At 40.7% G+C, this 26939-nt stretch overlaps 1 protein-coding gene across 4 annotated transcripts in view; it reads left to right on the forward strand.

Moving 5' to 3' along the window:
• The window catches only part of septin7a (septin 7a), a 44035-nt gene extending 26161 nt beyond the window's left edge, over positions 1–17874 (forward strand). Inside the window, exons 5-15 of one of the 4 annotated variants that reach the window (XM_033637405.2) lie at positions 2760–2860; positions 3298–3432; positions 6975–7092; positions 7813–7905; positions 8124–8220; positions 10879–10930; positions 12074–12199; positions 12650–12670; positions 15078–15213; positions 15307–15452; positions 16714–17520. In XM_033637405.2, coding sequence (XP_033493296.1) covers positions 2760–2860; positions 3298–3432; positions 6975–7092; positions 7813–7905; positions 8124–8220; positions 10879–10930; positions 12074–12199; positions 12650–12670; positions 15078–15213; positions 15307–15452; positions 16714–16750 — 1062 coding nt within the window. In that variant the 3' untranslated portion in view covers positions 16751–17520. Of the gene's footprint in view, positions 1–2759; positions 2861–3297; positions 3433–6974; positions 7093–7812; positions 7906–8123; positions 8221–10878; positions 10931–12073; positions 12200–12649; positions 12671–15077; positions 15214–15306; positions 15453–16713 lie in introns of all 4 variants that reach the window. The other 3 variants (XM_078175494.1, XM_033637406.2, XM_078175495.1) reach the window with 3 other exon arrangements.
• Positions 17875–26939: the final 9065 nt, after the last annotated feature.

Below are 26939 nucleotides of genomic sequence, written 5' to 3' on the forward strand. Positions count from 1 at the left end.
ACTTCTATCTGTACACAGCTCAAATATTCTGTTCCACCAGGAAATTCATCACAGCACAGAAGCTAAAGAACTCTAACTTATGTTTCACTGGGACTTTTAAGTTAGTTTTGTACTTAAGTAATTTTGAGACTGTGCACAGTGACGCAGCTAAAAACAAAAAGGGCGGGGGCGTGGGGGGGGGGTGGGGTGGGGGGGAGTGCAATGATTCAACTGACAACATAAGATTAGACTTCGAGTCTCGACTGATGATTCAAGTCGTCGATGTATAGGAGGCAGACTCTGAGCACCAAGCTCAAACTGTACAACAGTGAGTCAAACTGTTCTTGACTCACTTGTTAGTGTTTGAAGAGTATGTTACTCAGCCTCAGTCAGTGTATATATACCATGGGCATTCTGCGGTGCCTCTTAAGTGTGAGGTGTCAGCTCATTTAAGATGAGGTTAAACTCACATGTGGCCAAAGCCCAGGGAAACTAGCTGCTTCCTTTAAGTATCCTACAACTCTACTACACCAACGCCTCGCAGCACTTATAATTTGTGTCTCAAGTCATCAGCTTAAGAAAAATTTATGTTCACACTTGGACTGAAATCAAAGGTTACACATGCTGTATGTATTTTAGGGCGTGTTGTAATGTCAATGTTTGCAGCTGTGTGCACCGGGCTTGACCTCAGTCACACTGAATGCTTCCCATCACTCACGCAGTCTGTGAAAGCTCCGCGTCTATGATATGAGAGGATGGCAGACAAGGTCTGGTTCAAATCTGCTGATTAAATCAGAATTCATCTGCTAATCACGAGTTTGGCCTCGACCCCCACACTGATCAAAGCCCGGCCCTTCTGGCCTTTCTGATGTGTTCAGAGGCAACTTTGTTCACCACTGTCTTCAACTGCAGCTCTCATCTCACTCCCTGCCTCCAATCTGTCCAATGAACAGCTCAGATCTAAGATTGCATGCTTAGTGGTTGCAAAATAGTTTTGGCTGGCTGTGGTTAATTGATTTACAGAGATGTTTAAGTTCTGGTCTGTTGTTTGTGTATTTGTTAAAGTACATGGACGAAGTGAAGATGTAGTCAGATGAGGTCAATGATCATGTTTCCTTAGAAACTATGTTTGATGTTTTGTGTCCTTTCAGTGTGTTTGTTTTGAGTCCCTTCAAAATATGTTTAATTACTTAATGAATAATAAATCATCAGGAGCTTGAATTTTGCCTTCAAACTGAACATTGTCTTCCTGGGAAAGACTCGACATCAGTGTCCCACACTCTGTGAGACACTCAAGTGACACATACGCAAAGACATGTTTTGGCCCTCGTTCTTACAGCAGAACGCAGTGCCAGAGTGATTTTATTGAACTTTAATGTGCAACTTGAATGTCAATGACAGCACAGAAAGATCAAGTGCTGAGTCACACACAGACTTTTCCGCTTTAAATCTTTACTTAATATTCATTTTCAGTGACGCTGTAAGAACAAATGTCCCTGTGGATCAAACAGCACATGGCTTCAGTAACGGAGCAGTTAGGGCCCAGTTGGAAATCATGTTGGCTCCCAGAATAATCTTGCCAGGAACTCTTCAGTCATTTGATTTTGTTTGACTGTCAGTTTCTCTTCGTGAGATTATTGAAAGCACAGCCACGTATGTTTGTGTCTGGTCACTGGTGGAAAATCAAATTCTCTGCGAGTAAAAGGCTGCAGAGTTGGTTAACCCTATGGGCCCCAGGCGTTTTTGGGGTATTTTTACTGCCTTCACTTTTAAGCTCATATCACAGTCATTATAAAGGCTACATACACATGCTATATCTTGTTTTTTTCAGGACAATCTGGTCTATCCAGATTTGCCATCATTCCATGTCCTTCTATGTGCCTGTATTTTATATTAATTTTTATATCAATGAAAAAAACAAATCCGTGTGACTAAATTCTTACATTTTTATATGTATCTCACCATAACAAGTTGGAAGAAGACATATTCTGCATGCATAATTAGGCTGCAGTTGTCCGGGTGCGCAAAGGTGAAGTACGCTGGTCTTGTCATACAAAGTTTGACAGAGTGTCAACTGGACAATATGGAGATATTTGCATCTTGAAAGCCGGATTACAAATGTGGATAGACAGGGAGGAACACACACAAGCCTAAGCCGTGGTAAGATACGATATTCCTCACTATATGAATTGATCTGACAAACACTGGGGAACCTGTATAATGGATTGTAAAGAAATTTGTCAGGTTTTTATTTTGTAGACAATTGATCTGTATTTATAGCGTGATGGGATGACAGCACAATGATGTGTGTGGTATCACTGGAAAGCTCTGCTCCTGCGCTTTCATATGATATGTGTGGCATTTCTGTGCGACCCTGCATTCGTGAGTAATCCATCCAAGAGTAATGTGTATTCAGAGCTGTATGAAAACTCTGTTATACATCATTTTAGTGTAAATGTATCTTTTTTTTTTCGCTGTGAAAACATTGGACTACTGACAAGTGCTTGGCCTTGTCGGAAAGCTACGATTCCGCTGTTTCACGTGATATGCGTGGCTTCTCGCTATGACGCACGGTCACGGAGAAAATCAATAATGAACAACAGGTGTGAATTTGGACGCACTATGTGTCGTTCAGGCCCATAAGGTTAATATGCTGTATGTAAAAGGTCATGTTGCCATCAGGAGCTGCCAACATGTACAACCTCTTGTTGTCATAAATGTAGGTATTGTAATTATTTGTAAAAATCTTGCCTGATTTGTGTCATTCTTGGTCTTTGTAGGTGGAACAGTCGAAGGTCCTGATAAAGGAAGGAGGAGTGCATCTTCTGCTCACCATCGTTGACACCCCCGGCTTCGGTGATGCGGTGGACAACAGTAATTGGTGAGTTCAGCCCTTTATCATTGTTTAAGGAGGTCCATCAAAACTGAGCGTACAGATGGATGTGTGTGTAACTGTGATCGAGATGATTCATCTTTGAAGGGTCATTTGTTAAATGTATACTATGCAGGAATTGCGGGTTGCTGGTTAAACAATATCACAAGCCTAAGTAAAAGTAAAAGCCAACCTCAGATTAACGCTTGTTCGCTGTCTCTTGGATTTGGGTTCCTTGTCTGGCACCTGGTCACTACCTTTGTATTAAGTCCAGACCTCAGCTGTGCCCAGGACCATCCTGAATGCAGCCAAATAATAAGAAAATATAAGTCTGTGCATTGTTTTTAAGGAAATCCTGCATAATATACTTTTTAATGTAAGTATTGACTACAAGACATTGTGATTGTTTCACTTAACCTGACACTGATGTGATGTTTGGTTCTCAGTTGGCAGCCGGTCATCGATCACATCGACAGTAAGTTTGAGGATTACCTCAACGCGGAGTCCCGGGTCAACAGACGGCAGATGCCGGACAGCAGAGTGCAGTGCTGCCTGTATTTCATCGCTCCATCTGGACATGGGTAGGTACTACAGGGATCCTACTGATCATGGATTTTCTACAAAGTCATGAAATAGGATATTTTACACATCAACCACTTCAGTAGAATGTGTGTGTGAGAAGTGATGTGTGTTCCCGCGTTCATTAGATGGTAAACAACTGGTTTAGAGTCGTTGAGGCATTCTCATAAAGTCTTTGAAATGATGCAAAAGTCATTAGATTTTAGAGTCTCGACATGACACTCTGGAGTTAAATTAAGGGCTGTCACAGAAAAGCTGGAAGAAAATGAGTCTTTAAAGTGTCGATTGCTCTTAGCGGTCATAATGGCGCTCATTAGATCAGTTTACTCACACAGTGTATTAGCAAGTCATGTTATTATGGTCGACAAGAACGTGTTAGTATTTCTATTGCGTATATAAAGTCATGATACATTAACAGAGGTTGTTTGAGTGTGGCCTTTCAAAACAGGTGCTTATCACAGTGAAGTTGTTATTATCTCCCCAAGGTGTAAGCCTGGAGGGAATCATGCATTTGATTGTATGTACTCGTGTGTGTGAGTGTGTGTATCTCTGTCCAGGGCTAATTTTGCATACTACTGGACCAATCTGCCTAATACTTTGTTTGCACATTTATGAGTCAAGGATCTCTCGTGGTTGTGGTGATTTACAATTGGTGAAAAACCTCCATATCTGAGGTCATTGTTCTCTGCCGGAAGCTGGTGGATTGCCCCCTCTGGGTTGGGAGAGTTACTGCCTCAAGTGAGGGAGTTCAAGTATCTCGGGGTCTTGTTCATGAGTGAGGGTAGAATGGGGCATGAGGTGAAGTTTGGTGTGGCTTCTGCAGTGATGCTGGCGCTGCACCGGACTGTCGTGGTGAAGAGGGAGCTGAGCCTGAAGGTGGAGCTTTCGATTTACTGGTTCATCTACATCCCAACCCTCACCTATGGTCATGAGCTTTGGGAAGTGACCGAGAGAATGAGATTAGGGATACAAGCGGCCGAAATGAGTTTCATCCGTGAGGTGTCTGGGCTCAGCCTTAGAGATAGGGTAAGGAGGTCAGACATCCGGAGGGAGCTCGGAGTAGAGCAGTTGCTCCTACGCGTCGAAAGGGGTCAGTTGAGGTTGTGCGGGCGCCTGATCAGGATCATCCTGGGCGCCCTCGCAGGAGGTGTTTCAGGTAGTCTCAATGGTAGGAGGCCCCAGGGCAGACCCTGGAGGGTTACTCCTCTCATCTGGCCTAGGAACGCTTTGGGGGGTCCCCCAGGAGAAGCTGGAAAGCATTGCTGGGGAGAGGGATGTCTGGCGTGCTTTGCTTGGTCTGCTGCCCCGCGAACCGGCCTTAGATAAGCGGATAAAAATGGATAGATGGATGACAAACCTGTTTTATTGACTGTTTGATACCGTTGTTGACCGCAGACTCCTCACTCCTCTTAATCAGCCGGTAGGGGCTGCAAGGTTTCTGGAAAGGGATTTGCTTGTCTGATTTTTATACTTGCAGATTATGTTGATTTGTTTATTTGTCCTTGTTTTTTGTGCTGTAAGTAAGTAAGTAAATAGGCTACATAGCTAAGTAGTTTCTTTTTTTGTCTGTTTCAATTGTGTTTATTACAAGTTGCGCAAACATAGGTACAGCTGGTATTTTTCTCACTTTGTGATCTGTGTGTGTGTGTGTGTGTGTGTGTGTGCTGTCATGATAAAGTGATGGCAACAATTAAAACAGCCAAACAAGCAGTTTTGAGCACTTTGGCAGGTGTTAATATGTCTGTCTGTCTGTGGACAGATTTTGTCAACGTGATAGTGTCACAACCGTGCAAAAGGCAGTCACAAAAATTTCCAGATGTATAATTGAGATTGGAAGATGGGAGTGGTCTGAGCAACAGAGCCGGAAGTAGGGAAGGGACGATTGACCCTCCACTTTATACTCCTGGCCCCCAGTCCGTTTATATCACTGACTGCTGTGTTGCAGCTGCAGTGATCCCACTGCAAGATGGTCTCTAGTGGTGGATGAGTCTGTTTTTGAGGGGCTTTCCTCTCACCTCATTATTGACTCCGTCACATGGGATGAAATAAGGAACAGAGCTGCAGGTTTCAGCTGTTGTGTTTCAGTGTTGCTCCCCTGCTGCCTCATTCTCTGGCCAGCGGTTAAGTAGTCCAAACCCAGCCGGCGCTGCCTCTGGCCTCCTACCAGGCTACCATGCAGGAATAACATTGGTGTAATCTGTCCTGAGCTCACTGACCTGGAGACCCCATTCCTCCCATCTGTGTCTTGGCTCTGGCCACTGCCAAACACACACACACACACACACACACACGTACACACCCACACACACACAGTTGGCCTGGCAGTTTTCACACACTAAGCCGCACTGTGCTGCCCACAACAAAAGGTGGTTTTGCAGTCCAGTGCTGTTGAGCCTGTTGGCTCACAGTGACCCAGCCTGGGTTACTGACCTCAGCCAACATCTGCCTCGGAGCTGCGTGTGTGCGTGTGTGTGTTAGTGTGAGTGCCAGGGTTGCAATAGAATATTAGACAAGCATTGGCCTTTTAACAACATGGGGGTTTTTAGGCTGGTTATCAGACGACATGTGTGACAGTTGCTTTGAGGTGTTAATGAGGTGCAGAGCAGGCATCAGTACTCAGCCCTGTTTGTCACAACTGTATGTGATTCACCAGGCAATTTCCTCATGTATACAGCACTGTAAGGCTTAAAACCTCTCAACACTCTTTATCTTGTCGCTCAGAACCAGAAAATGTTTACGACACATCACAATGAAATGTTTGTAACTGTGGAAAGTCAAACAGAAGTCATTATGAAATACTGAAAAAGTGAGTAATCACACAAACATGCTTTGGAATTCAAATGTGTTGTGTTCATTTCCTCTTTTTCAGTCATCATGTGGTTATGAATTCAGATGAAATGTAGCACTGGGTGGACCTCATCTCCTTGAAACAGTCTGCCACTTAGCTCTCACATGATATTAGTTGATCAGATAGAAAGCTGCAATAAACAACTAAGAATGTGGAAACAGACAACAACAATCTGTAACTCTCTCTGGGGCAATACATATCACATTACCAAACACACTGCCCAGGGTTTGGACTGACATTGTCCAATTAAAACCTTCAACGATTGCACAACAGACTGAAAAAACAAGTGGTTGTCATCCTGCTCTTGGAAAGAAAACTGTAGAACTATTTATTTAAATCTAATACCACCAATATCAAATTAATATCAAACACTCCGTAGCTTTGAAACCTCAGAATATACTTTGTCCAAATAGATCCTCATGTACTGTAGATGCCGTGACAGCAACACACTTGTCTGTTTATGCATTGTCTATACACAAAGAATAGTATTGCATTACAATGACATTTGAAGGAGAATTCTTTAGAGTCCAAACAGACAGATTTACAACGCAGTCTGGTCCGTCCAGATGTGCAGTTTGAGGTCAGCTAAGCCCTGAAACATGACTTTCAGCCCTGCAGCTCCGCTTACACCAGAGCCACTCACGCTAACTAACACGCCAACCATTAAATTGTCTCTTCTCTTTGTTTCATCCTCAGATTGAAGCCCCTCGATATTGAATTTATGAAACGGTTACATGAAAAAGTAAACATAATCCCGCTCATCGCCAAAGCCGACACACTGACTCCTGAGGAGTGTCAACAGTTCAAGAAACAGGTGCGTTGGTGTGTGTCACTTCTAGGTGAATGTATGTTTTCTGTTTGGCGAGCATCTTTCATGATTTGTTTGATGGGAGTCTGCACTTCGTTAGTGTGGCTACATGATTCAGTACTTCCTGTCAGTGCATATCCACTGTAAAGTACAATCAGCGTTCTGTCTGCTACACTCATTTGTGTCTCTGGTGCCCCATTTCAAGTTGTAGTCCAATGTTTTTTGTTTTGTTTTCTTTTTTATTTGATCAGAAACAGGCTGAAATTGGAAGTTTTGTTTCTTTGTTGTAAGGGAAACTTAAATTTCAAAAGGCATTAACAGATCATTAAAATGTCTTCCCTTCTTTCTGTCCTCATTTGGCTTCTTGTAACATCTGTGTATCTTTTACTAGCACATGATCTGACATCCATGTTTGTTTCCGACTCCCTGACGAGCTCAGTTTATTTATTTAATTAAACATCACAAGATTACAAATAGAATAAAGGAAGTAAAGTCAGACTTTCATCATTCTGTGCTGCTGGCTTACTCACAGTGTTGTATTTTCAGGAACCAGTGTGAGTATGTCGTGGTAGTGTTCATGTGTGTGTGTGACTGCTGAATAAACAGGTACCATAGGTTCCTCCTCGTGTGTATTGACTTGTCCCACATGCAGCTCCCTCTACATCGCCTCTCATCTGTTTTTCCATTTCACCCTGCCTGTCCCCACTCCCTCTCTGCTGTGTGCAGATCATGAAAGAAATCCAGGAGCACAAAATCAAAATCTACGAGTTCCCAGAGACAGATGATGAGGAGGAGATGAAGATGGTCAGGAAAATCAAGGTCTGTTCTTCTAAAGAAACCCTCCATTAAACCCTAAATTAAACTGTCTCTGTGTTTTTTAAGTCGCACTGAACTGTTTTCAATGCCGTGCCTTTTGATTTATGTCATACATGCTATGTCCGTTTGCATGTTAGCACACAGCCGCAGCCTTCAGTGTATTTTTAGCCAGTGTGTGTGTGAGCTATGCAACAGTTGTGTCCCCTCCCTTCTGGCTGCAGGATCGTTTACCCTTGGCTGTAGTCGGTAGTAACACCATTATCGAGGTCAATGGAAAGCGAGTGCGCGGGAGGCAGTACCCCTGGGGTGTGGCAGAAGGTGAGAGGTCAAAGGTCAACTGATCCCTGTCTGTGAATTGATCAACTAAGTGGAGTCACACACACACTCACACATTCACTCACACAGACATTAAAACACACCAGTGTTTCCACTGCTTTATTGGATTATTGGGCAGGCATAACATGTAGACGGTTTGCACAGCAGTAACCCAATCTGTGTGCTCCCTTTCTGCCCTTGTCCCAATATTCAAAACACACAAACACACACACACACACTGGGTAACTGTGTTGCTGAGTGCACACTGTGGTAGTAGACAAAAAGAGATTGCATCAGTGCATCAGTGCGGCTGCCCCCCACTAAGAATTTTCCTAGTTGACCAATAGTCATCACTTACAATATTACTTTAATTATTAAATGATATATTTTGGGCGGGGCAACACAACGGTTTGAGTTGAAGGTGTGAGAAAGAATAGTATCAGTAACATTGTTAACACTGTGCTACATTACAGAGAAATACAAAACCGTACTAATGAACCTTCATTAATATAGGCCTATATTTTATCTACAAGTGCACGTCACACACTGAGCGAGCCGCCTGTTAATGACGCTGTGGGCTAATGGGCATGTAGCTACTTCCATGTTTCAGATGATACGTCATGTTTGTAGTCGACCAATGAAGATGAGTTTACATATCACCTTGGGTTCGTCCTTCACCTTCTCAAAATGATCCCACACTTTGGATTTCCTGCCCGACATGTTATTAACTAGCCTGTGGAATAACCGCAGGTACCAGCCCTGGGAATTTCTGGTCGACTAACTTTTGGTCAACTTTTAGGGGGCGGCATTATTCATCAGCATTTGGTGGCATTTGATGAAAATATATTCAACATAAAAAAGCTCAACAGGATCATTTGGGCAGATGTCTTGGCAAACATGCTTAAGAAGTGAAATCCACTTTAATAGAGGCTTTTGTATTTTTATCTCGAGCCTGAATTCTTAACAGACAGTCCTGTGTTTCATGCTATTTCACTGGTAGGCAGCACCGTGCCAACAAACAAAGCAATGCACCAGCAAAAAGTTAGGAAGAAGACTGCTCGTGATATTAAAATGCTGGCTTTAAACTATTTCATTTTGAGATGAGGAGGAAAATGTATTCGACACGTTTGGTCGGCCTCAAGGAAACACACAGTATGTTTCAATGAGAAACACTGAATGTCAACAGAAGTGTGTTTTATCATAAGAAGATTATAAGATTACTCCACAGGGTACTTTTAATACATGTGTATCTGATTTGTTTAACTCCTAAATGGCTGATTAACTGTCTGATAATAAACACAATAGCAGTTAATGTTATGGACAGGCTTGAAGACAATTGGCGTCTGTTTCTCCTGCTGCCAGTTAAACTCCTCATCATGACCAGCCAACAGGAACAATGCAACCGTCTCTGGAGAAAACACAAACAAGCAAAACTGATAATGTGAAAAACTCACTCAATTCATGGTGGGAAACTAGAGCCACAGGATATGAGAGTCTTAGTATGACCTGACACAGGAAGTTGCTGTCACATTGTGGTGAGACGTATGAAGCATATTGAGCTTAAAGTGATTAGGATGCAGCCACAGTGTGAACACGACAGACGTATACTGTTGCTAATGAATTGGAGACAGTGACGGGAACACTCCACATCATATACATTCTGTTGTAGTCGTCTCAGTAAAAAAAAACAACAGCTACAGAGCTGAGTACAGTACAGCCTAGCGGATGACTTGTAGGAGTGCTACTATGAAACTGGTTTGCTGCCAGTGTTTGCCGTCCATGGGGAGTGAGTTTTGGAATACCAAAAATGTTTTTGGCTCCATGTCAGCATAAATATGGAGAGAGGGCGGGGGAGAGAGTGAGAAAGAGGGCAAGGTCCCTGAGAAGCTATGCGAGTCACTCTACCACAGCAGTCCAGAGAAACCCCAGAGGACTGTGGTGAGCTTCACTGTAGGAGGGACACAAACAGCTGCACGGGATGCCACCTGCTGATGGCTTCTGGTACTGCAGCCTTCCACATTATTTTTTTTTTATTTAATATACTGTATTAATCCCCCTGAGGGGAAATTCAATTTTTTAGTGCTACTGCATGATCTCAGCAAATTAGGAAATCAGAGGAAGAGACTAAAAGTATATCAGTGAGTAAAAACATAACTGAATAAGAGATAAAATAGATTATTTAACGTGTGCTGAGACCATGACCACAAGGACACTAAGTTAAATGGGCTAATAAAAGATAAAGCATGAAGTAAATGCAGTTTTAATTTATTGAATCAGATGACTGTAGTGAAAGAAAACAACTGATGAGTTAATATCCCTTGTTATACAATTTTTTTCGGGGCTTAAGGGGAAAAGAATAAAGTGCAATATTTCTTTGCATACCTTATTGATCAACATTTAAATAGCAAAGGAAACAACACTGTTCACTTTTGCTGCAAGAATAAAACACATTATTCCAATAGTGGCACTCCAGATAAAGTGTTAATATTGTTGGTTTGTCTGACTCTCTAACTGCTTGCCCCATTGGACCTATTTTTAGCAATATCTGCAATAATATAAATGTTGTCTTTGCTGTATTGATAATTCACACAGGGATCAATTATGTATTTTAATAACTGCATGTTATCGTATCTAAACTGCTCTGATGGTGTCTTCTTACAGTGGAAAACGGAGAGCACTGTGACTTCACAATCCTCCGAAATATGCTGATACGGTGAGCAAAAACACATCATGCTGGGCGAAGTATCAGTGCCTAATGCCTCACATATCTCAATGATAGTTTCAAATGAAATGACACTACATAAGATTTTTGAGTTTATCCTTGAGGAGATGTTTATGTACGAGCCAGCACCTCACTCAAATTAGTGTGTTTTCCTTCACTTGTACGTTCAGATAAATTCAGGGTGTCTGCAGGTCCTTCAGATGTCTTCAATTAAATGTTTATAAATAGTGGGCCCTAAAAGTCAACAGTCTTAAATTTTGGTTTCTGAGATCTTAATTGCCACAAACATTTTGTCTGTTTTGATTTATCCATCTTTTAGTTTGTTTTTGTCAAAGTAAGTCAAGCTGTTCTGCGCAAAGGTCCACATTTCCGATGTAATCTTAACACTGAACCCAATACTGTCTTTTAACTTTATCCTTTCACTCACCTGTTGGCGAAATGTAGATTAACCTACCTCACTCTAAAAACCATAATCATACATAAAAGCTAACTCTTCACAGGACCACATACACCTTCATAGTTAGAATGCTTGAATAAGAAAAAGGTCTTAAAAAAACATTAAATTTAAGTGTCTGTTACCTGTAGACACTCTGATTTTATCTTGATCTTGATGGCAATACAATTTAAGTTGTCCAACACTTCAACCCTGTCTGCTTGTCCTTTATATCACATGAACTACTAAATTTGCTGCTACTACTAACCACTCAAGACCTACGTTGGCTGTAGAAGGTTTTTTGTTTTGTTTTTTTGGCTTCATTTAAGTGCTAGACTTTCAAAAAAGTCAGGTTGTTTGCTATCAGGGTGGCAGTAGCAGTAACAGAAGGGAAATGTACTTTGCAGGCAGGGTTGTAATTCAGCATTTAATGAAAACATTTAGTAAAAAAAATGACATTATCATCATATATGCAGATGATATTTTACTTTTCTCAACAGTTTGAATTTTGCTGACGAGCAAAAGTGTCCACAAAAATATGTTGTTCTTATGGATAGACCTGAGGAGTTCTGCTTAGGACTGAACATATAGCGAAGTACAATACTTATGTTTAATATAGAAGAAACAAAATCACAAAAATCTCATTGGTACTTCTACTGAGAGCAAATGAGCTAAATTCCTTTCCGCTTGTTGTTTTCCAGGACTCACATGCAAGACCTGAAGGATGTGACAAATAACGTTCATTACGAAAACTACCGCAGCAGGAAACTTGCTGCAGTCACCTACAACGGCGTGGACAACAATAAGACCAAGGGACAGCTAACCAAGTAAGTTCATCTGTACAGTATGAGCACAGCGGTGGTGTTCATGATGCTGATATGCACATTAATAGTGAGAACTGATTGGATGATGTTGCTGATTTGGCTGCTGGTTCCATCAGGACGCTCTGAGCAGCTCAGTCACTGTGTAACCATGGAGGAAACTACAGTTCAGAGGTCAAAGTCTGCGGCAAGCGACTGACCTACAGATTAAAGTTGGCAAGCTGTCACTAAGGCAGCCCAAACCTTTAAACCCATTCCTTACCCCAACAAGCCAGCACTAACCCTCCACTAACTGGCCACCAGTATCAGTTGTGTTTAATCTGACTGTACTAACTGAGGCACCATCTGACTCCTAATCCACCAGCTGCGGCTGTCAGTAATCACCAGCACACTCTCATAAGCTAATGCATGGTTCATGGCAGCATGCTAAGTGTCTGTGCATTTGTTTGTTTTTAGACCTGAGACGGCTGATGGCATGTAAGTGTAACTTCACTTCTTCAAAACATCTTCACAGAATGCATTTCTGCTCCTCCTGTCTCTGACCATTTTCAGTCTCCCTCATTTCCTTTTTTCACCTGCAATGCTTTGAAATTTATTTATTTATTCGACTGAAACATTGAAAACTTTACCATATTTTACATTAATTCCGTCCAAGAAACAGAAATACCATAAAAAATCATTTCATATAAATTTCTACATGACGTCCGTATAATATATCCAATCAGTGTCACTCTCTAAGGCCTCGATCATCTGGCTTGGCTACTTGCTTTGAGGTTTCATTACTTATTAACCACTGTTAAAGAATCTACTGTACAACTAACAGCTTAATACTTAACTGGCAAATTAATCTTCTAATACTTATACTCAAGGACATCAGGAGTTCCTGGCAGCTACACCATCTCCCAGTTCACTAAAGAAACCACAGATATGCAAACAAACTGGTTGCAAAATGGCACCATTACTCGCAGATTTAGCTAAATAAAATCCACTAATGCAGTTAAGTGAGCTAATTAACAAACTCACTTGTTCACTAACCGCAACAAAAATATAATATGTTAATTAAAAAGATGAGTTTTTATTCACCTGACTACAGGGCTGTCAGTGAGGACAACCTCCTTGAAAAAGGCACAGTGGCTTTGAATTTAATGCTAATGTCATTATGCTAATGTAACTACAGCCACAGTGTTGGCATACTTATGTTTAGAAAGTATGGTATATACAAGGTTGGGTCAGATGACTTTAAAATGTAGTTAGTTACTGAATACAATACAAATTACTTGGCAATTTTTGTAGTTAATAGCGTAATCCATCGGATAGCAAAAAAGTAATCTAAAACGAATACTTCCGGGTAACTTTAAATCGATGTTGAAGACACTGCACTGTGTACAAAAAAATGAATGCAGCCACAAAAATGTGAGTTACACGAATCGAGGGGTGAGAACCAGCGGGGTGTAAGTGACATTTGGGCAAAAATAAGTTACGTATGTCAAATGAAAACTCTTAATGAGCTCCTTCTAAACCAATCTAGAGTTATTAATCAAAAATCAAAAGATTAAACACTGAACACAATGAATTATTTGGGGCTAACAAGGGCATAAGTGCACGTTCTCACTTTAGAATATTTTCTAAATAAATGTCAGAATATGGTTCATTAATTATATTATCATCCACATGTTTATAAAGTTTTAATATTAAACATTAAATTCAATAAGTTAAGTTTTTTGTTCTGGATGTCCTGTAAAGTCAGATGTCATTTATGCCCCTCTGGTTCTCACCCCTTTAGATATTTTTTTTCCTTTGGATGTCTCAAAACATTTTCAGTGCAGATAAAATGCATTTTAAATATTAATTCAGTATTTATTAATTAATACAGCATTTACATTTTTAATACAGCATTTACGGTCACACTTGTCTTGTCCGAGAAACACTGTATGTCAGAGGTGGTTTGCATGAGTTAGCAGAGTACTGACTACCATAAAAAAGTTTCATCATTTTGAAATTGTCATATTTAAAGATGTCACTAAAAATGTAATTAAGAAGTCTGTAACAATGTAAATATAATCAAATTACACATTTTTCAAATGTATCTGGGCTGATTACAGTTACTAATTTTTTTGTAATATTATTACATAATACTAATTACATACAATCTGTTATTATTTAACCCTTAACTTACTATGTTAAAAAAAAATAGATTAGCTTTGTAGCATGCTAACATTTGCTAATTAAAACAAAACACAAAGTGAGGCTGATAGGAACTGTCATCCTCTGTAATCAAACTGACATCACCATCCGTGAGCCAGTGTGGCCAAAAGCTCATAATAAATGGTTTGATGAGATAAATTTATGTATGTGAAAGTTTGTCTATTGTTGGCAAATATAGCAAGCTAACTAACCTACAGGATAATTTAGCATTAACAGCAATGTAAAAATAACTTTTACTAACCTCTGTTAACATTGCTCATGAACATATAAGAAACGTTAATATTTACAAACAAGATGATATCAGCTGCTGTTGTCCAAGAGCGAAGGACATTCAGTCTGGCTGCAGGAAAGTGTGTATTATTAGCTGGGCGAGCAGGTAGCGTGTCGTTGTAGCAAGGCATGGTTAGCATCAAAATTAGGATTTACTGCCCCTGTCATCTTCCAGCTATAACCCTCTCTGGAAGCCGTCTGTCACAAGGGGCTTCCAGGGAAGGCAAGCAGGTTGGGCCTTTCCTCCTTCCCTGGTCCTGCCTCCTCTCCTTTCTGTCACTCTGCTGTCAGATAGATCTTTATACGTGGGGATGGGGCACATTTCTGCTCAATGCTGATGAGGAATGTGTGACCACCCACATACGTGTCACTGTGTGCTGCCTGTGTGAACACTGGCTTGTGTCTCCAGGAGTCCTCTAGCCCAGATGGAGGAGGAGAGACGGGACCACGTGTCCAAGATGAAGAAGATGGAACAAGAAATGGAGCAAGTGTTCGAGATGAAGGTCAAAGAGAAGCTCCAGAAGCTCAGAGACTCTGAGGCCGAGGTAAACTGCTGATCATGCTCTGTTTCTGTTTGTTAGTCTGTGTTTCTTTGTTAATGCTTGCTAACCTCCGACCGTGCCTCCGTGTCTCTGCAGCTCCAGAGGCGTCACGAGCAGATGAAAAAGAACCTGGAGGCCCAGCACAGAGAACTGGAAGAGAAACGTCGCCAACACGAGGAGGAGAAGGCCAGCTGGGAGGCTCAGCAGAGGATCCTGGAACAGCAGAAACTAGAAGCCTCCAGGTAAACTCAACATCACAAATGATGATCAGTAATGAGCTGAGGAGAAGGGTCTGTTGGCTTTATACAACTGTAGACTGATGATGTCACTTAAGCTGAAAGGTATAGTATGCAGAATTGTCGGTTACTGTTGCAGACACACTCGTCAAGGAAAGTAAAAGCCAAGCCCAGATTCAGCATTTGTTTTTGAAAATCCAGCATAGTACATTTTTAACCTGCAATTTGAGTCTGAACACTTCTTACTGATGACCCTTAAGGAAAACTTGACTACGAACTGTGTATCAAGAACCAGAAAACAGTGCATCTCTTTCAGAAAGGTCTGGACAGGATTTACACTCGTTAACCTCAACATTGAAAAATAACTTAAGTTTTCAACAAGCAGCAGCTCTTTAAAGGTGTATTTCACCTGCAAAACGTCACTGAAAAAGACAGAAAATGCTGCTTTGCTCACATCGTTCACTGCTGTTTGTGGTTATATGATTAAACCTTTGTAACATGAGCAAATTAGCTTGATTTTTTAAAAAGCATGGGAAGAAGGCAATGAGCAACGAAAAAAAAGTTAAATTAGAAATAAGTTCATAAAATTAGAAAATTAAAAAATAAATTAAAAAAAAATCGTTTTTTTTTTTTTTTTTTTTTTTTGTGGGACATTTCTGACCAAGTTGCTCATTGCCTTTTTTCCCATGTTTTTGAAAGAAATCACGGCAGTTTTCTCAGGGTTCAAAGGGTTATATACTGGCAAATGGTGTCTGAAAGCAGCACAAGAAAAGTGATGTTGCTCCAGGTTTCAAAGGGTTAACCACCATTTTTTGTTTACCCTTTTGTGTATGAGCACTCCTGTTCTATATTTTCAGCCTTTATTTATGCCAGTTGTATGGATTAAGTTATGAATATGCAGCAAAACGCTCTACATACCATGTTGGCAAGGTGGAATCAAATTGAAGTCCCGATGTATGTAAAGCCTAACAAATGACCAGAATGAAACTCTTCCTAAAGCCTCCTTTTGTTTATAAAACAGACTTTTGGAGGATTATATTTAAACAGTGCTGTATCAGAGACTTTTAAGTCCAGTGAATAAATGATTTTGTCAGACTCAGATTTGGAAAGCAATAAACGCTCATTATTGACAGATAGCCAACACAGACTAAAGATGTGAGGAACTATATCAGCATGTTGTGACATCAGACAAACCAGACTATGTTTTTAGATGAAGGCAGTTGACAGTTAGATGCTTGACTGCTCCTCTGTCCTCTTGTTTTTACAGGACCTTGGAAAAGAACAAAAAGAAGAAGATATTTTAATCACTCTGGAGGATCTTCCCGACGTTACAGTGTATTATTTTTTGCCAACCTGCCAGCCTTGATCATCAGAACATCATCCGCTGTTTGACCATATTACTGTGTAATTATTAAGTGAAAGCCAGGGGGCAGTATTGTCTGGACTCTGAATTTAACCAATCATTCTCCGCTCATCCTCGTGTTCCTCCTTAAAGAATTATAATCTCTATATTGATTCAGTGTGAAGTCCTGTTTTGGGTTGCTGCTCACAGAAATAAGAATATTCACACTGAAAACACAACTGGTATCTTCCATCGTGACAAACAGGAGGGCAGAGTTCAGAGTTCAGTCTTTTCTTTCCTCTCCTCTTCTTCTACCTTGGGAATGTTGGATGCTGCATTGCTCTGTGTTGCATCCGTTTAATGCCAAAAAACCAAACAAAGAGATCAGCCTTTCACGTCTGCAGATTGGCAGACAGCGTCTGGCTGAAGCTCACCTCAGGCACTGTTTTTTATATATATAAATATACACGTATCTTTCGGTTCACTTATTTAGATCTCACATTTAATTTCCTCCCAAGTGGTATGCTCTTCCATCTCCTGTAATGTAAATTGTTAATTGTATAACCATCAACTGCAGTGTTTAACTTCAAACATGTGTAACATTTTCTTACTTTTTGCTCATTTCATTTTGTTTCGTTTTTTTCATTTTGTATCGGCCCTGGTATAGAAGTCGCGTTCATTTTGTTTCCAGTATCACAGCCAGTACTTTCCAGCCTCGCTCCTGGAAACCAATCATATACTCCTGACTTCACTCACTCGTGCTGAGTGTAACAAATTCAAGAAACTGCTCTTGAAGTGCTCTTACGTAAACTTATTTGAACTTCTTTTGCAGATTCTATTTAAAAACAGTTTCCGACAGAATCAGATCTTTACAGGAGTGGGATGTGGAAAGGCTGTGCTGGATGTTGGTGGATGGGAACGCTGGAGCTGAGATGCTTCAGCCCGACAGTGGTCAACTCAGTAAACTGTACCAAGCTGACTTTCTTTACATCACATTTAGCACTGTTTGTGTACTGCATCTGTATTTTGTAATGTCTTGTTTTTATTGTAAAAAGACACATAATAAAATTGTGATGGGAAAAAATACAGATGATCTTTGCTATGTTTTTTTTGACCAGGTATGTGGACACCCTGACATTACACCCATATGTTGAGTATGTTACTCTAAACCCACGGGCATGAATGTGCTGTTGTAACAGCCTTGTCTCTTCTGGTTTCAGGCAGTTGTTACCTGGCTGCAGAGAATTGCTCCCATTCAGCCACAAGAGCATTAGCGATCCAATACTGATGTTGGGTGATGAGACCTGGCTCACAGTCTGCATTCCAGTTCATCCCAGAGGAGATGGATGGGGTTAAGGTCAGGGCTCTGTGCAGGCCAGTCAAGTTCTTCACACGAAACTAAGAAAACCCTTAAGAAATACCTTAAATCAAAAGGGCCTCTCTTAAACAGTTGCCCCAAAGGTTGAGGCATACTATTGTCTAAAATATTAATGTATGCCTAAGCATTAAGATTTTCCTTTATTGGAATTGGGGATCCAAACAACACCTGTGCCCAATTCCAAACAACATACAGAATGTGTACTGTGTTCACACTGAAGTGATAAAGTGTACTCAAAGTTGTCCATATGAATACTAAAAAAAACACTTTTCTTTGAGTGTACTGTTGGTAATCTGTGACCATGCAATACACAAAGGTTTGGAGACAGCAGGGAAACATAAGGCTAAATGTGAACGGTGGTGAAATATGTCAAAACTAAAACCTAACCATTGGAGTTGTGGACAAAACTCTGCTGTCTCCTCTAAGTTCAACCGGCAGTGTCATTTTAAAGTCGAAATTTGATTGACATTTGATGAAATCTTAACTGTATCATGTATCAAGGGAGCAGTAAGTTGTTTGAAGCATGTTTGAGGTATTCAAGAAACAGGAAACTATATATGATATGGCATGACCAAATTTAGCCATGAGGGCATTTCTAGGGTTTTAAGTGAGTTTTGGGCTGCAGTGATGTTTGCCTCCAGCAGGTGGCAGCACATGACTGCACTCAACGCCTCCTGCTGACAGGTTCAGGGACTTTCCATGCCTGTGATCAGTCTTATCAGCATCTCTCTGAACATTAACCATGACCCAGCTGTTTTTCTCTTGCTTGTACTTAAAACTCTTATTGTGCTTTTTGAAGGATTCACCCTCAGCTTGTGCTGCCACAGCCTTTCACCTACTGAAGAGATGTTCACTTCAAACCTGCCCTCTGTCAGTCTGCCTAGAAAAGTCAGATTAGGTATTATCAGGAATACATTGTGACTCTGCCTGAGAGTCACTGGGGTTATAGCTACCAATTTGGCACGGATGATTTTGAAGGTTTTAATGGTTTTGATTCCTTGAAAGTTACAGGGCCCATTAGATTGTTGGGATACAAAGTGGGTGCTTGTGAGGGTAAGGGGGTAACAGGATTCTTAAAGGAGCTCCTTGAGTTCTTCGAGAGGTCCTTAAGGGTGTTATAAGAGGTGTTCAAAGGGGCTCCTTAAGATGGCCCTTGGGTACTTGGGACCTTTCTAGGTGCGTTCTAGGTGCACTTAAAGGAAAACGTCATCAATGACACTAAATAAAGCATTTTGCATTATCTGGCGGAAGCAGGGAAGCCAAACTGTTCCACTGCACACACTACCCACACCGGGGTGACACAGACCTGGTTGAAAATCAGCAAAGTATCTCTTTAAGGGGATTGTACGGGTTCTGGAGGTACTGTAGTCCCTTGGTTTGTTGTGAAGAATAGCAGTAATGGAGGACACTTGAAGAAGTTCCTTGAGTTATTGTGGGCGTTGTTTGGCTCTGGAGGTTCTTAATGGAGTTTAGATTCTTGTTATATTCCAGGGATTCTAAAGGAGGTTCTAGAGGTCATTGTTAAGTTGTTTCTACTGGGTTTTAAGGGTTTTAAGGGGTTCCTCTGAGGCTCAAGGCAACTTAAGAGTGTTCTGAGGGATCACAGGAGGATTCCAGGTACACGTAATAGGATTTCAGGGGTTCCTCACAGGGATTCTTGAGGTGGTTCCTGGGTGCCTTGTGAGCGTCAAGGAATGTAACATGTATTCTTGATGTTCCTGTGGGAGTTCTAGTTCTTGACAAATTTCATAAGACTGTGATGGGCTTATTAGACTTCACGAGTCTTCATGAGAGTATTGCAGTAGCTCTTGAAATGATCACAGGGTATTTTTGTTAGGGGTCCTTGGGGTGATTCTTCAGGTCTTGTCAGGTCACAGGGATAGTATGGGATTCTTGATGGAGCTCCTTGAACTCTTGTGGGAGTCCTTGGGGCTCTCGGGGTTTATGTGTTCGTAAGACGTGGATTCTCTGGGAGGATTGGGGTCATTGGAAAGATTCCATTAAGTTGGTTTAAAGGCTTTTGAAGTGGTTCTCTGTTATTTTGGAGGAGTCAGGCCTCTTTAGGAGGGCTCTAGGATTGCTGACACGTCATAAGAATAGCTATTACTATTTGTGGACACATGCTCATGTTATATAATGATTGGAGCTAACCATTTTTTGAAAGCCAACTGTAAGTAAAACAAGTGCATAATATCCTCAGTGTCACCTCACAAAACATTAAGTGACCTATGTGCTTTAGCTCATCATCATCAATATTTGTCAGTATCTTTCTATTCTTGCCAAACGATTAGAGGTACTGAGTCTTACCCTCCCAGTGTATCGTCATTTTGCGGATGGAAAACCATTCTGAGAAGCTCTCTGCTGAAACCTGTTTCACATGAATTGTGTTGCTAGGAAACAGCTTGGGTCCAGAATTACTTCCTGTCCATTGTCGACTTAAGCAAACACTGCAACGGGAAATTAATGCAGGCCCATTTAGTGAGGTGACGTCTCCCTACAGACAGCCAACATATAGATCAGTATTAAAGTACAGTATCTCATCAATCAACCTGTATCTCATCCATATTAGATGTGGTCAAATGATATTTTATTGTAAGAGTCTGCATTGGCTTTTTATACATGTAACCTTAAATGTATCTTTGCCTATGGCTTACTCAAACAAAAGCTGGACCCTTTGGACTCCCAGCTGTTCTGTGGGGTATAACACACACACACACACACACACACACACACACACACACACAGTAGTACAGCAGCATCACGCCACAGATATTCATGTCTGACATCTACCCTGCTTCAGCCTCTTCTCCTGCTGATTGGCCGGCCGTGTCCTTGGGTCACCCAGGTGAAGACAGTTTAAGCCAATTACAGAAGTGTACACCAAAACCTCATATGTCAGCCCACATGACAAGACAGGAACTCATCACAAATCTAATTTAGCCTAAAAGACAAGGACCAGCCCTGACTGTATTACAGTGATCTGTGTGTACTGGGGTTTGGAGAACACCCCCATCCCTCCCTTTTAGTTCGTTGTGCCTTATCTCCACCAATGCTGTCAAATTCTCCTCCTTATCACGTGGATCAGAGTTGGTTTATGTTTGGTTCATTGCTGTTCTGACATTGACCTGGTTCACTGAAAGCTGCAGTGTTTGTGGGTTAGCTCCAGCTCTGGGCAAAATGATAAGGCTGTGTGATCTGTGCCGCTGAGGCCGTCAACACTCTCACTGTCTGAATCTTTTTATCCACTCCACTGTAAGCATGTAGTTGAGGCAACAGCAAGGGCAATGAGAGATATTTAACTTTGTTAATAGTTTTTTGAAGACCTGTACCAAAGTCTGGTATTTTGCACTGGTATTTATTTAAGCCCATTATACTTGTATGAAAACCAAAGTTTTGTTAATTTTTGTGTTGCATATTTAAGCCTCTGTAGACAATTATGAAACATCAAATATCTTCTTTTAAACATGTTTGTCCTGCTGCTGCATGGATGTTAGAATATCTAATAGTGACAGTAACTACCAGGACATTTTAAAATTATGTGAACTTTAACTTTTAAGATAAAAACATAACACTGATCCCTCTATAAAGAATAACAACACATTAAAAGGGTCTTAGCGGCTCTGATAGGATTTGTGCTTTAAGCTAAAAGCTAATGTTGGCATGACAGTAGCAGGTTATGTTAATGATCACCTTGTTAATTTGGCATGTCAGCATGCTAACATTTGCTGATAAGCACTGAACACAAAGTACAGCTGAGGTTGATAGAACTGGTGTTAGTTTTGAATCAAAGTTTTGAATTAAAAGTTTGACCTTATAATTCAGAGGATCACCAAAGTTATTACAAGTGTTAGGGTTCTTCTGAGGGACCATGAATATCCACAGCAAATTCCACTGGTCACTGGCCTTCAGTTTTTTTCTTTATTGTATAGCCTACACTTCTGACAGCTTGCCATGAGAAATCTCATAAAGTACCGGTCCAAAATGGAAAGGATTTATCCTCTGGGGAGCATGATTGTGCTTAGTAAATCTCATAGCAAACTGCTCATTGGAACATAATATTTTTTGTTAACAATTGTGGCATAAGGGGGCCGTACACATGCCGCGTTTTGTGCGCCTTCAAATTTTTACAATGTAGACTCCGGCAGGTGCGCTCAAACGGCAGAGCAACGCTTTCGCGGTGCACACGCATTTCCAAGAGCCTGTTTTAAAAACCGAGTTCAACTTTTGGAATCCAGCAGCGCGCATCTCATGTCATGTGAAGAGGAACAACCAATCACAGCCGACAGATATCTTTCCCTTCTTCCGTAAATATGAGTCTGTGGTAACTATGTATAGTTGATCATTTTGGTGCAGGGCTGCCAGAGCTTTTCATCCGTCCCAAGGGCAATATGCCCGCACACTTAGACACAGCTCCTGGAAGATCAGCTTAGCAACCGCAGACACAAAGTGCTGCTGCGCGCTTGAAAGCTGGCTCCAAAAAAGGCACAAAAGTAGGACCAAGCGCCCGACCTTGCGTTTTCCAGCCAGTTAAAGATGCGGCATGTGTACCGGCCCTTAGGGGGAAGGGCCACTAACATCATGAGGACTCATCCTCTGGAGACCTGGGCCCTATTTCAGAAAGCAGGATTAGTGAAAATTCCAAGTATTTTAAGCCTGAGATAAAGGAAACTCTGAGTTTTCATTTTCACAAAGCCAGTTCAGCATAACCCTGAGTCAGTTACTATGGCAACACATTTCATGAAGCAAACCTGCTGGCTGGCAGGTTCGCACGCTGAGCGTGTAGCAGGAAGGAGTGACGTGTGTCCTTTAGTCGTGGACACTGAGGCACAGTTTATTCAGACGCTGTTGCGTAATGAGGGGGTCATAAGACCCTGTTTGGATGTCTCCCCAGAGGAGTGTCTGTATGATAGATACCATTTCACCTCACAATCTATCATTTATCTAACAATCTTCTGCACCCAGATATATCAACTATTACACATCGTGGATTTGCATTATCGTCTAAACCAAATCTTATGCATTGCCCTTTGATTCTTCGGCAGTGCCAGTTTTCTTTGTACACTGACAACAAACATGCACAGTACACAAAACACAGACACACAAGCAGCGATCATCTATTTGATGGAATACAAACTGACTGACACCTGACCTCTGGCCTTGGTCCACAGACTACCTGCTGAGTCACTTACCAGGTCCAACTCAGAGTGCTGAGAAGCACACAAGCTTATTAATGTTAGACAACGGGCATGGGAAGATACCATCAGAGAACATTAATCCTAAGCCACCATCGTGTTCTTTAAATTCCTATCACCGTAAAATCTAAATCCTCAGATCTGGATACGGATCAGACGCCAGAATCATTCCTCTTCTCCATTTGCCCTTTTTAGACATGTCGAGTCCCTTCTTGGGTTACTTTGTTGGACCGTACCTGTGCTTGAGATCTTCTGCCTTATCCCTGTTGCATAAGAGCTGAGGTCAAGTGGGGGTGGCAGTGTCCAGTATTTATGCAATGGGGCATCCTGGCTGTAAATAGAGCTGTGATGTCAACAGTGGCTTATCCTTTCACTACCAGAGGACCTGGCATACAGCTGACTGTCTGCAAATCACTCTGTCAGAGCCAGAGACCCATGTCACTGGTTGCTAATTGCACACTACACCCATTTGAAAAAGTAAACAGAGTGCCTTGTGACAGAATTTGCATCTGTAAGATATCATTTTTCATATGTGACCATCTGTGGAGAAGAAACTGTGATGACCATAAAACCTTTGATCGAAATAATGATCCTACATTATTTCCTTATGGAAAAGCTAATCAAACAATGCTACCAATAGTCCTCATTTTGGTTTGGACTTTTTGTAAAACTTTCAACAACCCACAGAAGTGTATGAAGAGCCACAAGACCCTTACCAAGGGCCCTATAAACCTTAAGGATAGAAAACCTGACCAGAAAACCTTTTACGATGCCTGCGCCAAAACACTCAGGAACCCCGGAAAGTACCTTAAGTATCCCTGTAGCAACCCCTACAATCTCCGTGAAATTTTTCAGGAACTCATGCAACCCCCTTAAGTACCCCTGAGACCCCAACAACAGTCATCAGAAACCCTTTTGGTACTCTTTAGAACCCCTTAAAGACACAGTGAGCCTCCTAAAACCCAGTGACATTGCTGGAATCCCCCAGAAGCCTATAGAAGCAACAAAGAATCTCGAAAGTGTAGACCCATTTCAGACCCTCTTTGACCCTCTTCAGAACTCTTGAACCCCCTTGACAACCTTTGAAACCCTTACAGAACATCTTGCATCTCCATATTATTCTCTCAAGAATACCAGAAGTCTTCAGGAACTGGTAACCACTCGAAACCCTCTGGAACTCCATCAAGAACTCAAGAATCTTCTTCGGGCAATCCGCTTTTACCCTTGGACAAGACCCCTGGACCCCCTCAGAGCGCCTTTTAAATTCCCTCCCAGAACCCCCTCACTTCCTTTGACCCCATTGAGAGCCCATAGAACTTGACAAAAATCTAGGGAGCTCCATATGATATCCTGTAGGACTCCATCAAGAATACCTTGTTACCCCAGGGACCCCTTGAACCTGTTCAGGAACTTGTGGAACCCTTTCAAGAACCCATGGGACACTTTCTACCCCCTTGTAGGCCCTAAATATTTTTTTAGGAGCCTGGGAACCCCTTAAGTATTATATTTGCAGTGACTAATTTGATGTGGCAAGAAATAACGCACTCTAAGGAAATGTTGCACATATTCATTAGTCCCTCTGTGACCATGTTTCTGCTTCTGTAAGAGGCATTCCGTCTATGAATGAAGAGTTTTTCAACACCATGACAGAGATAAAGCTTAGGATCAATGGATAATCATATGCTTTGTGAATAAGCAATGAAGCCAGTGGATGTGTCTTATCTGAAATTATAATGCCATGCTAATTCAATCAGGCAGGATCAGAGCAGAAGGAGCTTTAATTACATCCTTCCATTGAGGCCACAGTCAAACACTGAATGCTTTGACCACTTGCTGCACACTGATACATTCACTTAAGATTTTGATTTTAAAACATACATATTTTTTGTGAAAGTTCATAAAATCCAAGAACCCAAAAAATCTCAGATAAGGCCAACACTCACCACATAATGTCGCGCATTCCCTTTTGCCTATAACGTCTACCAAAGTCATGATTTAATCAGCAGGGTGCTGGGTGGGTGAGTGGAGAAACTGCCTGTCACAACTCATCTGTCAATCATACTTTAAAGCTGAAAGCTTCCTGTAGATTATAATGTTCAGAACATTTCAGATTTAGCTTGAAAGGTCTTTACAGATAAGGATAAGCAAACTGGAAATAAATTAAATTAGATACAATATATTTTTTAAAATTCAGACGAACATTTTAAAACTTTATTATCCTGGTGCACTGTAGTGTTTTGTTGTTACAGCAGAGAGACAGGTATGTAATGATCAATTATTAACTAAAAATAAAACATCTAAAAGTAGATAAAGCCTTTATAAAAATTTACATGCATGTAATAAACTCCTCCGTCCCAGCACAGAAAGCATTTCGTTGCCAAGTCTGGAGCCACGCCTCCTGCTGCTGCTGCTGATGGAGGAAGACACATGACAGAAGAGGAGAGTGCTTGGTTTCAAAATAAAAGCCGGACTGACGCATGATTTTTTTTTTTTTGTGAGCACCAGACAGCTCCAGGCATCCTTACAAAATTAAAATATATTTTTTATGTGAAGATGTTCATGTACATGAAAATCTAGCTCCATTTTGGGGTTCTTTTTTCTTTGGTTTAAGGACTGATTGTCTATTTTGGGAGTTCAGATGGGAAATAGATAATTATACTAACCTTAACAATGTACACGGTAAATTAAATTAAATTATTCAAATTTAGTCAAAAAGAATACATAAATCACCTAATATACTTAAGAATAATATGTTTATAATATATAATAATATAATAAACTAAATGTATAGTACAAATGTGAAGGTCCATGTGGAAGTAAGTGTATAAATAAATCAAACTATATCACAGGAGACGTGAATGTGGAGAAAGAATTGTTCAAATAAATTTGGAAATCCAAGTAAGTATATGTGGACACCAATAATAGACATATGCATATGAAAAAACAGTTCAGTTTTGAGTATCTGTAATGTTTCCTTATTTATGGACTGGTTTTCCCAAGAGGGGACATGGGAAATAGATAAATATAAAATGATGTGATAAACTGATACTGAAGTGATTAGGCTAATTTAGCTGAAAAGGACCCTTAAACAGTATAACTTTTATATAAATTAAAAAGAATAAATAAATTAGAATTTAAACAATTATTTGTATCTTTTTTTTTTATTGTAAAAATAGATTAGATATGTAGACGTATATGTGGAAATAAATAAATGAGTGTGGAAATTAATAAGTGTAGAAATAAATGAAAATATGTCTCTGGAGAGAGGTTATTGTGGAAATAAATAACAGTCAATAGATATAAAAAATAAATGCATGCTGTTCTTAATTAATTTCCCATATTTTCGGCATCTTCAAAGTGATTGATTTATATTTGAATTTAAGTGCACATTTAATAATATATAGACCTATTTATTTATGTATTTTGTCTATGTAATGTTACATCTGATTACATTTGTCATAAGTGTGCACGTATAGGTCCGTTTATTTATTTCATTTCCTTTTGGCTTGCGTGCTCCATTTGCTTACTGAGCCTACTTTTATTTTGGAGACTCTGTGTTCCGGTTATTGCCTGTCTGAACC

This window comes from Epinephelus lanceolatus, chromosome 16 (genome assembly GCF_041903045.1).
Source record: "Epinephelus lanceolatus isolate andai-2023 chromosome 16, ASM4190304v1, whole genome shotgun sequence".
NCBI classification, from domain to species: domain Eukaryota; kingdom Metazoa; phylum Chordata; class Actinopteri; order Perciformes; family Serranidae; genus Epinephelus; species Epinephelus lanceolatus.